General features: G+C 47.8%; 4 protein-coding genes across 4 annotated transcripts; 3 read left to right on the forward strand and 1 right to left on the reverse strand.

The window, feature by feature from the left end:
* Nucleotides 1-305: 305 nt before the first annotated feature.
* RhiXN_08222 (uncharacterized protein) lies at nt 306-1,459 on the forward strand (the record flags this gene model as incomplete). Its single annotated transcript, XM_043328038.1, has 5 exons — nt 306-485; nt 549-579; nt 711-950; nt 1,013-1,382; nt 1,444-1,459. The coding sequence occupies 5 exons, from the start codon at nt 306-308 to the stop codon at nt 1,457-1,459; spliced, it is 837 nt and encodes a 278-aa protein (XP_043183423.1).
* Nucleotides 1,460-2,072: 613 nt separating this feature from the next.
* RhiXN_08223 (uncharacterized protein) lies at nt 2,073-2,433 on the reverse strand (the record flags this gene model as incomplete). The annotated part of the gene is made up of 2 exons (XM_043328039.1): nt 2,073-2,156; nt 2,206-2,433. The coding sequence occupies 2 exons, from the start codon at nt 2,431-2,433 to the stop codon at nt 2,073-2,075; spliced, it is 312 nt and encodes a 103-aa protein (XP_043183424.1).
* Nucleotides 2,434-3,997: 1,564 nt separating this feature from the next.
* Nucleotides 3,998-8,061, forward strand: RhiXN_08224 (ATP citrate (pro-S)-lyase; the record flags this gene model as incomplete). Its single annotated transcript, XM_043328040.1, has 10 exons — nt 3,998-4,010; nt 4,056-4,281; nt 4,328-4,583; nt 4,630-6,045; nt 6,099-6,250; nt 6,299-7,093; nt 7,151-7,341; nt 7,531-7,682; nt 7,735-7,897; nt 7,958-8,061. 10 exons carry the CDS (start codon nt 3,998-4,000, stop codon nt 8,059-8,061), a joined length of 3,468 nt encoding a protein of 1,155 aa, XP_043183425.1.
* A 3,706-nt stretch (nt 8,062-11,767) lies between these two features.
* Nucleotides 11,768-12,746, forward strand: RhiXN_08225 (uncharacterized protein; the record flags this gene model as incomplete). The annotated part of the gene is made up of 3 exons (XM_043328041.1): nt 11,768-11,899; nt 11,986-12,016; nt 12,091-12,746. 3 exons carry the CDS (start codon nt 11,768-11,770, stop codon nt 12,744-12,746), a joined length of 819 nt encoding a protein of 272 aa, XP_043183426.1.
* Between the last annotated feature and the right edge of the window lie 79 nt (nt 12,747-12,825).

Below are 12,825 nucleotides of genomic sequence, written 5' to 3' on the forward strand. Positions count from 1 at the left end.
TAAAAGGCACTTCAAGTCTAGTCGTAATCCCTTGCAGTCAGCGTGTAGAGTCCACACCGTCAAAAGCTAATGACACACAAAATTCATTTTACGTGTATGATTGCTCTGGAGACTACCGGGGCTCCTCAGATGAAAGCGAGTATCTCGTGACTTTTGATTCATATACATAGCCAACTAAAGTCCCTATCAAATATCTATATTTAGGCCGAATTGGTTTCGAATATACTGTAGGAAGATACCCATTGAGCAAACAATTGACCACGTCCGTGCAGAACCCAAGCATACACGACTCAGTCAATGACCAAATGCCAAATCTCTGGATAGCAAATCAGTATATCTTAGAGAATCACGGAGATATGATACCATACCTAACACATCCTATCTTTCCCGAGTTTAGATGGCATACCGTATCCAAGACTTACTGGGCAGCAAGGAAGTTTATTAAATCTTCGCCCCTGTCGGATGCCATTTTGGGCTCGGATCCGGTATGTGTTGTCTCCCCAACTTGGCGTATTATAAGCTCTGCATGAACTTTGCTCGATATCCAGACTTACAAAACTGTCCCGTACTGTGAATCAGGTAAGCCACTCGACTTTAATTTCATACACAAAGTGATCTGATTTGTCGATGTAACTCATGTTTGGTGTGCCCGCGACCAGAGATGGTACGGCGGGAGCTCATGCAGTCAAACCTGACCGACTCAAATCCAGATGTCGAAGTAATCGCCACCGGCATGGTGTACAAGCCAGAATTCTTGAAATACTCGGAGCAAACATCATTTGCTAACTTCAACTGGAGCCAAAAAGGACCGTATGACCTATGCAGGATCACGGAAGAGTACCGCACGACAAGCAACTTTGATATTCTGGCATCCATTGGTGGTTTGCTTGCACTGTTGCAAGGAATACATGTACTTGTGTTCGGGCGTCCGTTGTTTTGGGGAATGTTTGGTATGCTTGATCAAGTTTACGTTGTCAGCGAGCGTTGACACTGGCTTCAATATCATTGTTAGGCGCGAAACTTATAACGCCGTTCGGTCTCGCGGGTAAACTGGCTACCCAGGCGTTCAGAGAACGACTACAACAGCAATATCATCGTCGAGCGGAACCACAAGACTCGACAAAGACGACACAGGAATCGGGCACCGAAGAATCTGGGTCCAGAGTCGAAATCGACATGACTCGGTTCCTTCTTGACTATGTCATCGATATGGGCCCGGCTTCACTGCCAAGTCCTCCTCAGGAGAAGCAAAACAGTGAGACCGACAGCAGCGATTCTGAAGACGAGGTCAGCTACCAGCGTGTCCGGGGGCTAGTAAAAGAGGACGGGGTGGAGGCTACAAAGCTTGAATGGGAGAGTGGAACGATTGAACCGGCCAAAAGGTGAGTTGCAGTGAAAACGGACAAAAAGGCTCAGTAGTACTAATGTACGCTTATCGAATAGCGAAAACCAGGTCTAGTTGAATACATGGCTACCCGTCGAGAATGTTCGAAGCAAGTTTGTTGAATTGAAGCCAATGTACTGCAAGTTGATGCGCATATAGCCGAATCATAGAACGTGGTTTTGTCTGGGGCAGGGTACATACACGTGACCTAATGTATGCCTATCGAATTGTAATCAAGTATGAAAACAACAGAATGTGTACCAAAAATAGCCCTGTGATGTTATAACATCATCACTTTTCACGATCGACCGAGATGAGATGTGCAACGGCGATCTAGGAGTACCATCACTAGTCAGCTGATTACGGACTTTTGGTATACCCACAATTAATCAGTAACAAGTAATCCACGCATGTAGAAACTTTGTAGATACATTGTTCAGCCCTTCCTCGATTGTATAGTATTTATGTCTTATTTTTAACTATCCATGATAACCAGCCACAGCCTTGCCGATGGCTGTTGCCCAAATTAAGTTGATTACCGACCCTGAGATCAGCTTTCTCATCATTAGTCACAAAGCACAGCCACAGACCTCCAAATCTAGTTCGCTGCTCGGTCTCATGGGTACATTCCGCTTGCAAGCTATTCTGAACGCTGTGGTACATTATTGGGCTCCATAAGCCTCGCTATTCAAGTTTGATGGACCTGGACCGTCAAAGTGCGTGTTTCTAAAAGTAGAATGATGGTTAGAGTGTTATTTTTAAGTCCAAAGTCCTGCAGGCTGTGGTGATAAACTGCGCCGCCCAGTTTCGGAATCCCTCACAGCAATCTCCGCCCGTTTGGCGCCGGTGTACAGGCTCGCAAACCGTCGATCTTGTGCTAGTGCCGGGTTCGAAACTAAGTGAGCATCGATCCGTTCAACGAGCTCTTGATTTATCCCTTCCAACAACAACCGCAGTACATACGCCAAATCCTGGAGCGTTGCTTTTGGCTTTTGCATGTGCTGTTCACGTTGAGCTCTTTCCTTGGCTGTTCGGGCAGGGCGGACCATGGTTGTATCGATGACGTTGATAAAATGCACAATAAAATGAAAAACAATTGGTTGCCTTTTGGAGCCTGAAAATGTCCCAATTTAGAAAGTATATGCACATTTTCCCTGAGACCCTGAGGTTGTTTGGCTCCTCAAACGTTTGTCGTGCATTCAACCAACATTTTCGGAAGAACCAGTCAGTAAACCCAGTAAGACCTTATAAGAATGTATAACCGAATAGATTTCATTGTTTGATATATCTGCTTTGTTTCTCACTATGCTCGTGTTGTTAGGTGCGTGTTTTTGTTTGATGTAAAACTGGCGCTCCACAATCCCTTCCCTAGACCACCGAAAAAATTCTCATGTGCACAATTTATAGGAAATAATGTAAGATATCTCGTATTATCACATTTAGAGGTGAATCCAATGCCCTGATGAGTTCCTGGGTTGAACGGCCCAGCCGTTCTCCCCGACTGCCAGAACGGTAATCGGGTGAGGGCCGTAATCAGCTGACTAATGATAGTATTGGAATCGGTATTGGGGTCGCTTTCAAATGACCTTGTAATGGATTTTAAAACATGGCGCGTTGAAGGAAATAGCTAAATATAAGCTGGAATCTTGGAACAGTTGTCTTCCCGTACGACTACACAGAGTGGAATGTCCATGCTTCCTTGGGTGTATGGAAGAGCGGGGTGAAAAACTATGTGCTCATGAATGACGAGCTAGAAGAGCGGGAAGAGCCTATTCATGAGTGTAATGAGGAAGTGGCATCTCTGATCAAATTTAAAGGCTGAGCGTTATCAGGCAAGGTGCCGTATCTAAAACACAATTGTTTTCATCAAGTTTATTGTTCTGGTCGGAATACAGCACTAATCGTGGTACTACACAATTGCCAAATCCTAGAAAACAAAACTCCCCAAAAAACCGTGCATCGGCCGAATGAGCCCCAATTAGATGTGTGCCTTTCTGCCGGCGGGACCTTTGGGGTACTTTTGGGTAAATCCCTGGGAGCCGATTACGTACTCGGCACGCGGGGATCAGAGTGATCTTTGTGAGGCGGCGCAGGATGATCACTTGGACGAGGGACAAAAAAAACGTGAGGCGAAAAAAACAAAAACAAGAAGGGGCGCGTCATCTGAGAAATACGAGGGAAATGAAGCAAGATAACGAGACGCGTGCGGATGGCGGTCGGGACGCGATTGCGTGATGGGGTGGAAAGTCGTGCCTAGATGTGTGAATTGAGCGCCCCGCGTAGCGCTCATAGACAGTTGACTATCAGAACGTAGTCAGATACGCGGCGGCTCCCCGGAGACGACGTGCAGTTGTGATCCGCAGTTATGGCCCGATCTCGATAAGATTAGATAGACGAGATTTCATCGTAAATCGGGGAATATTTGAAATGGAAAAGTAATTACGACGACAAAGCCCTCTGATTTCCTGATGCTCGTACCACAAGCGAATGGGGCGATATACTGGGTTTGGGGAGATACGACAAAAAACCCTTGCCCCAAACCCCAACGCGGAAAACGTGTACGAGAGTATATAATCCAAAGCAAGACGCGACAAGAGGGTAACTGATTCGACCATGTCGTCCAAGGGTGGGTGAAACTCGATCGGTATTGAGCACAGCTAACGTACTGTAGCCATTCGCGAGTTTGACGCAAAGCTACTATTGGCATATTGGCTGCCGCGTGCGCCTGCCTATGCTGGAACCGAACCTGTCACGTCGACGTTTGTGTACCCCACGCCCAAGGTTGCCCAGATCGCATGGGACGCGGAGACGAATACGGTCACACCAGACACTCAGCTGCCCCCATGGGTCTCGACTGAAAAGCTAGTGGCCAAGCCAGACCAGCTGATCAAGCGGAGGTATGTGATGAACACTCGAGATGAACAACTGCTGATCGCTCTACAGAGGCAAGGCGGGCCTGTTGAGTCTCAACAAGGGCTGGGACGAGAGCAAGGCCTGGATCGTTGAACGCGCCGGAAAGCCTGTCCAAGTCGAATCTGTCACCGGGACCTTGAATAACTTTATCGTCGAGCCGTTCCTCCCCCATCCCAGCAACACCGAGTACTATATCTGCATTAACTCGCAGCGTGAAGGCGATGAGATCTTGTTTACGCACGAGGGAGGTGTCGACATTGGAGATGTCGATGCCAAGGCTGCCCGAGTAGGTTCTTATAACTCGACTCGGAACGCGTACTAACTTGTATCAGTTGACGATCAAAGTCAACGCACCATTCCCCCCTCGTGCAGACGTCAAGTCGAACCTTTTGGCCGCCGTCCCAGCCGAGAAGCAAGACACGCTCTACGACTTCCTTTCTCGCTTGTACTCGGTCTATGTCGATCTCCACTTTGCCTATCTCGAGATTAACCCTCTTGTATGCCTCGACGCTACTCCCAACTCGCCTCCGACCATCCATTTCCTCGATATGGCTGCCAAGCTCGACCAAACCGCCGACTCGATCTGCGCGCCCAAATGGGCCATTGCTCGCGACTTGTCCGTCTATACCGAAACCTCGGCTGCGACTGCCGCACCGGGCGCCAAAATCCAGCTCGACCGTGGCCCACCCATGGTCTGGCCTGCTCCATTCGGCCGTGACTTGACCAAGGAAGAAGCCTATATCCAAAAACTCGATGGTTCCACCGGTGCTTCGCTCAAGCTCACCGTTCTTAACCCCAACGGACGCGTCTGGACCATGGTCGCAGGTGGAGGTGCTTCGGTCGTCTATTCCGATGCTATCGCCGCCCATGGTTTCGCCCACGAACTCGCCAACTATGGTGAATACTCGGGTGCCCCCACCGAGGGCCAGACTTATGAATACGCCAAGACCATCATCGACCTCATTACCCGTGGTACTCCTCATGAAGACGGCAAGATCCTCATCATCGGTGGTGGTATTGCCAACTTTACCAACGTCGCTGCTACCTTCAAGGGTATTATTCGTGCTCTCAAGGCGTACAAGGCAGGCTTGCAGGCCCACAATGTCAAGATTTTCGTCCGTCGCGGTGGGCCAAATTACCAGGAAGGTTTGAAGGCCATGCGTCTCCTAGGTGAATCTCTTGGTGTACCGATCAAGGTCTACGGCCCCGAAACCCACATTACCGAGATCGTCCCTCTTGCATTGGGCGTATCCAAGCGCACACCCCAGACTGCCGCCAATGTCATCCACTCGGTATCCGCCACCGCCCAGGGCTCCCCCAAGGGCGTCGCCATCGAGGTCCCCGATGCGGGCGTGGGCCAAGTCCGTCCCGATGGTGGCCGCAACCAGCCCAACGACCAGATTGTCCATTTCGACGCGACGGCACCCAAGTCGGGTCGCCCCTCGTACCGTCCATTCGACGCGTCGACTCGCTCGTTTGTGTACGGTCTCCAGCCGCGTGCGATCCAGGGCATGCTCGATTTCGACTACTCGTGCGGTCGCGAGACACCTTCGGTCGCGGCCATGATCTATCCCTTTGGCGGACACCATATCCAAAAGTTTTACTGGGGCACCAAGGAAACGCTCTTGCCTGTGTATACGAGCGTCAAGGAGGCTGTCGAGAAGCACCCCGATGCGGACGTCGTGGTCAATTTTGCGAGCTCGCGTAGTGTGTTTGGAAGCACCAAGGAGATTTTGCAGTTCCCCCAGGTATGTTCCCGGTCCGTGTTGTTATTTTTCGGTATGACTGAGGTTTCGTGTAGATCAAAGCTATTGCGCTCATTGCCGAGGGTGTTCCGGAGCGTCATGCCCGTGAGATCTTGCACGCCGCGCAGGAAAAGGGTGTTCTTATCATCGGACCTGCGACGGTAGGTGGTATCAAGCCTGGCTGCTTCAGGATTGGGAACTCGGGAGGGTGAGTTTGTTGAATATCGTTTCTTGACGAATGTTGACAATCGTACAGTATGATGGACAATATCATCGCTTCCAAGCTTTACCGCCCCGGCTCGGTCGGCTACGTTTCGAAATCCGGAGGAATGTCCAACGAACTGAACAATATCCTTTCGCTCGTCACCAACGGCACTTACGAGGGTATTGCCATTGGCGGAGACCGATACCCCGGCACCTCGTTCATCGACCATCTCCTCCGGTACGAAGCCGACCCCGAATGCAAAATGCTCGTCTTGTTGGGTGAAGTCGGGGGTGTCGAAGAGTACCGCGTCATCGACGCCGTCAAGGAGGGCAAGATTACAAAACCCATCGTTGCATGGGCGATCGGCACATGCGCCAAGATGTTTGCGACCGAGGTTCAATTCGGACACGCCGGGTCGATGGCCAACTCGGACAAGGAGACTGCCGACGCCAAGAATGCGGCCATGCGCGCGGCCGGGTTCGTCGTGCCCGATACGTTCGAGGACCTCCCGTTGGTGCTGCAGCAGACGTACGAGAGCCTCGTTGCCAAGGGTGCGATCGTCCCGTCGCCCGAGCGTGACCCGCCCGTGATCCCGATGGACTACAAGTGGGCGCAGGAGCTCGGGCTGATTCGTAAACCGGCGGCGTTTATTTCGACCATTTCCGACGAGCGAGGCCAAGAGCTGATTTATGCCGGAATGAGAATCTCGGATGTGTTCAAGGAGGATATCGGATTGGGCGGTGTCGTTGCGCTCTTGTGGTTCAAGCGCAGGCTTCCCGCGTGGGCGACCAAGTTTATTGAGATGGTGTTGATGTTGACCGCTGACCACGGCCCGGCCGTGTCTGGGTGCGTTCCTCTTTTATGTTGCCGTGCTTGAATTAGGGCTGACTTGGGTCTCCGCAGTGCCATGAACACCATTGTCGCCTCCCGTGCCGGAAAGGACCTCATCTCGTCTCTGGCCTCTGGTCTTTTGACTATTGGTTCCCGTTTCGGAGGTGCTCTCGACGAGGCTGCTTCCATGTTCTCCAACGCTCGGGATACCGGGTTGACCCCGCGTGAATTTGTCGACGAGAGTCGTCGCGCGAACAAACTGAGTGAGTGGGCACTATTTGAGCAAAAAGGGGGACAAGTTCTGACAGTCTGGTTCCTTTTCTTGCGCTTTTTATCTGCTGACGCTTGTCGTGGTTCCGACTCGACCCGACCCCGCTTTGGCTGATCTTCCCCAACCCTAATTTCCCTCATTTCATCAACTCGGTTTATTTGGCCTCGCCCCGCCGATCCAGTTTCTGGTATCGGCCACAAGATCAAATCGGTCAACAACCCCGACTTGCGCGTTGAGCTTGTCAAGGAGTACGTCAAGAAGAACTTCCCTTCGCATTCGCTATTGGACTATGCTCTCGCGGTCGAAAAGGTCACCACCGCCAAGAAGGATACTGTAAGTTCTGCGCCTTGCTGTTATCCCATCCTTATTGACAATGGTGATTTAGCTCATTTTGAACGTCGACGGATGCATCGCCGTCTGCTTTGTTGATCTCCTCCGTGACTCGGGCTCGTTTACTCGGGAAGAAGCAGACGAATACATTCGTATCGGAACGCTCAACGGACTGTTTGTCCTCGGTCGCTCCATTGGGTTCATCGGACACCATCTCGGTACGGTTCCAATGCTGATACGTGTTGCCTAACTCGAGTCTCACCCACGTTTGTCTCTAGACCAAAAGCGCCTTCGCGCACCTTTGTACCGCCACCCCGCGGACGACATCTTTATCAACATGCAGGACGTTTCGCAGCCGCGCGTGTTTGCCAAGATGGGTTAGGTGCATCGATCTTTATAACACAAACTTATAGTGCATGTAATTGTTTTTTGGGTCGTGTTTTATTAGTTATCGCAGCGAAATGAATTCTTTTTATCATCATTGCAACTTGACCGTATGCGCGTCGGTCAATTAGGAATGCGCTTACTACTCGGCAAACATTGAAGGTGTTATCAGGTACCATGAGGCCAAATAACCCAGTCTCATGGGGCTACGAGGGATCATCACGGCTTGTTGCACCATTATCTTTCATGCTATTTTATTATACTCCGGGTTTTTGTAGAAATACAACTAGTACATTTTGCAGCTCTCATAATTATCCTTGTTAGATTATGGATTCATTTGTCCAATATTTACGATATATGGAGTACCCATCCGCATATATACACCGAAAAGCCTTCCAAGTTCACAAGACGGATTGGTTGTATTCTTCGTCAAATCACGATTTAGACCATAAGAAATACTTCTTGTGACATTTATGCTGCAGAGCACACAAATTAATCGACACAGAGGGCAGGGGGGAGCGGGCAAAGGATAAATTCATAATTTTACTGTATCAAAAGAGGCTCAGCGCTATTAGGACTATTTCTTGCCCACGAGTTTCGCTACCATATATCTCAGGGACTGTCATTCTCACGAACGCAAAAGGTCTGCTTTCTTGGGGACAGTAACAGTCGTTGACAAAGTGAAGCTTGGAAGATACAAAACCTCAAATAAAAATTGCTTGAGCACCATGTTGGTAGGTATCTACGTCCGTACAAGTGAAGTGCTTGTATACCCAAGTAGCGGATAGTTTTGATACGACTGGCTAAAGGCAAATTGCGTTTGTTAAATACTCCAGGGTGACACCATGCATATGGCGTGTTCTCGGGGCCAGGCCCCGCGGTGCGACGAAACGGCTAGGTGAGTGAAATATAACAAGGTGAGTGACTCATCATGAGTTAGGAGGGGGGCCTATGGGGCCGGGTTGTCAGGTCAGCGGTAGCGCATACAATCAGAATAATGCATGTTATACCATACCCTTTCCATATTACTACATAATGGCATCAATATCAATAATCCTGATTTACCTCGAGTTTTTATCCGCAGTTCCTGCAATTGGTCTGAAAGATGTATCGAGATAGGTGTTCCATAGACATACTACAGTTTTTTTGGCCTAACCCAACCAGTCTCCATTTTACGGTTATTCTTATGATAACATATGATACCTTGTTCTGTCATTGAAAGCTCTCGACCAAAAACCTCTATTTTCGACAATTTTCGGTGCAATTCTACGGTTATCTCATAGATTTATATACCAGATTTAGTTCAAGTTCCCATATGGCCACCAATAGCGATAAAGATTATATACTACGATATTAGTTGCTCCATCGCGATCGCCAACACCTAGAAAGGTAAATCTGCCAGGATCCACCTCCCTTGCCATCTATTCTTTACCTGCAAAGCTCCGCGTGAGTCAAAGTTCTGGAGTTCCATAAGTTATGAAAAATATATGAGAGCTTCCCCAATAAGGAGAGGTGCCCCCGAAGTATCGCCCCAATCTGATAGGAATTCTCTAGGAGCTCTTTCCGAGAGTTTCCCACAAGAGAGGGGCTCCTGGAGCTCTAAAGGCTATCTTGATATAAATATCCGACCCCTTATGAAACAAAACAATCTGGACGCTTGGCTCAAGTTCTATCACCATGAATTAGTAGCGATGGCAACCACTGCTAATCAATCTGGTACTCTAGACAAAGTCTTGTATACCTTTACCACTTTATTGAAAATGCCTAAGACAAAGTAGCTTGAATTTGGGCGTGCTCGCACATATATAGCCACATTGCCAGCTGAGCTTCTCCCTCGAGCCTCACGATTCATCAACTTCGGCTTTCAATAAAGGCAGGATCCCCGAGCGCAGCGCTAGTCAGCATTAGTCAGTTGATTCTTTATATTCTCCACAATAATCACTTCAAGATGCTAATCGGAATCCATCTTCACCCCTGCCTCCTACCTGTCCACCATGCGCCACTGGAACTTTCTACGGATAGTGAGGCAAAATTGGTTCTTTTTCTATACAACAATACTACTGGGTATTGATATCTCGGGAATAGCCATCTATGCTAGCTACATGAAAGAACACCAATCTATAGCTATGAGGTACAATGGCTCTGATAGCGCAGATTACGAGCCTTTCAGAGACTACAGGATGGCCGCGATTATAGCTTCTCGTTGCAGCCTCAGTTTGCTTAATGAATTGTTCCTGTAAGCCGCTATTCGACCCATTCAGGTCCCAGTCGTTCAAGCCAGTGGTGCTGATAAAGATAGCATGACATACGGATTTATGTATACCAACACTATGATCGGAACTTTCCTTGTTCAAGAATTAGTTTACTATCCTATCATTACATTATTTACTGGTAGGAGCTGAAACAATTTGTCTCATCAAATGTTAATACTTTCCGATCGATATAGTGCTGGGATGCTGGTTCGGTCGTCCATTTCATCCAATGGGGCCAATACTCATACACTGGTCGCCACTCACACTGCCACTGGCCATACGTGGAGGATGTGACTTATTGACAGCGCTAATCTTGTGGTGTTTGCTATTTATCAGTAAAGACTTCAAAGACAAAAAACTAAATTGTCTAACTGTGAACGTTGAGGAACTCGCATCCGGAACACAGCCAATTTCGCGCAATATTATCACCTGGAAAGGAGTGAGACGACGAAGAGGAATGAGATCGATTCGAGGTCGTATCCATAAATCATTACTGGGATTCGTCTATAACTCATTGTTTCGTAGGGTAATGTAAGCGTCAATATTTTAGTATATAGGACTTGATCTAACCAGTGTTTAATCTCCTAGCCCAGTCGAAACCCGGCTACAGGTATTTTTTCAGCATATTTTTTCTCTAACAGCAATTGCCCTACTGATTGCCCGCACTGCAACTGAGCTCCAGAAAGCATACGGATCTCTTCCATCTCGAAGATTAGTGGAGCCCTGCCCTCAAATGCTGGGCCCCAATAGCAATAATAGTTACACCCTTTTCATTGTACGCCCATTTCATTAGAATAGCTTGTAAAGCTTGTTGTAACTTGTTTCCCGAAATCCGATAGCGCTTCCCTCATCTCCAGGGAATAGTGAATACAGCTCAACCAGACGTATCGCAGTATGTATTCAACATATCGGCAACATACCAATGCAATCAGCGGGTTTCGGGTAAGTTTAGTCTGTCTTTGGTCGTATATACATCCTATCACGGCTCAAGTTCATGAGTTGGGTTGAAATGGTGTTTGCTGGGCTACATATTCACCTATGAACAAACAACCAATCGAACATAGTTCTGCATGGGTAGCAGTAAAGGCATAGAGAGCAATACCACTAACAATCCTGTTAACGTTTATCTTATAGCACCTGCACCTACATGTTCACAGGATATTAGGCGCACATTACCTAATACATCAACGATTGATTGGTATATAACATATCAATGTCCGGGGAGCGTTACGGGCGGAGGTTTGTTTTACACTTTCTTTTCTTTCCAGCAAATCTTACCATGACTCTACTAATTAAAAAGGGGGGATATCCGGGCGTGAGAATAAGTGCTACATCGCGGGATATCATTACAGCATAGAGATTCAAGGCACCAACTGGACCTTGGATGGTTCTTCTATGCGTGAAGATCGTTTACCTAGTATATGGCTGGCAAACTCTGATCCCATAAAAGAAATGTTAACGCCATATCTCTCCATGCCCATGAAGCCCGAGCTTGGGTGGCATACTGTTTTTGAAACACATTTTGCTCAACGGAAGTTTATTGTATCTTCACCACTATGGGACGCTATAATGGGAGCAGATCCGGTCAGTGGGTTCTTTACTAGTATATTTTCAACTTAGACCTCATAAAACCTAACACGATGCTGATTCTTGTATTCTAATTATTCTAGGCTTATGATACAACTTTATTTTTTCCAGAGTGTAAGGAAGCCGCCAAGAAGTCTAAATCTCAAATAAAACATTAAACTGACAGGTCTTATTACGCTTGTGTACAGCTCGACATACCAGGGAACCAAACCAGTCTTCAAATTTCACAAATAAAGTCACAGGGGTTGTACAGAGCCCTCAATACCTTGACGCCTCACCAGAGACTCCCCGAGACCTTTTGAAGCCGGGATTACGAGGACCAAGTGACCTCTGTGATGTGGTAGAAGAGTACCGTGTCACTAGCTCATTCGACATACTTGCGTCAATCGGTGGTCTGCTTGCACTTTTGCAAGGAATACATATGTTTATATTTGGGAGGCCATTGTTTTGGGGAATGTTTGGCAAGTGCCACCTAAAAAAACGGGGCTCAATTACTCATAATACGACCTCAGGCGCAAAAATCATCTCACCTTTTGGCTTCATTGGCCAGTTCGCTACAAAGGGATTTAAGAAGCGCCTATATGAGAAGTATTATACTTCATCACAACCAGGAAGCGAGGTTCCTCTGGCACCGAATTGTGGTCAAACTCAAATTCATCTCGACATGACTCAATTCCTTCTCGATTATGTTGTTGATATGGGACCTGCTTCAGCGCCAAATCAAGAAGACGTTATACTCTCTGAAAGTGATACGGAAGACCGAGAAGTCGTAGACAACGCTCAAGTTCGATATACGACCGATGTAGAGTTAGGGATTTCTACTGAGACCTGTCGCACAATTTAGCCACTCCATTATATCAGCAACTCGTGCTTGGACTCTCAGGGATTATGATATATATATTGCTAAAATTGATATCTTAACA

The sequence above is a fragment of the Rhizoctonia solani genome, chromosome 10, assembly GCF_016906535.1.
Source record: "Rhizoctonia solani chromosome 10, complete sequence".
NCBI lineage: Eukaryota > Fungi > Basidiomycota > Agaricomycetes > Cantharellales > Ceratobasidiaceae > Rhizoctonia > Rhizoctonia solani.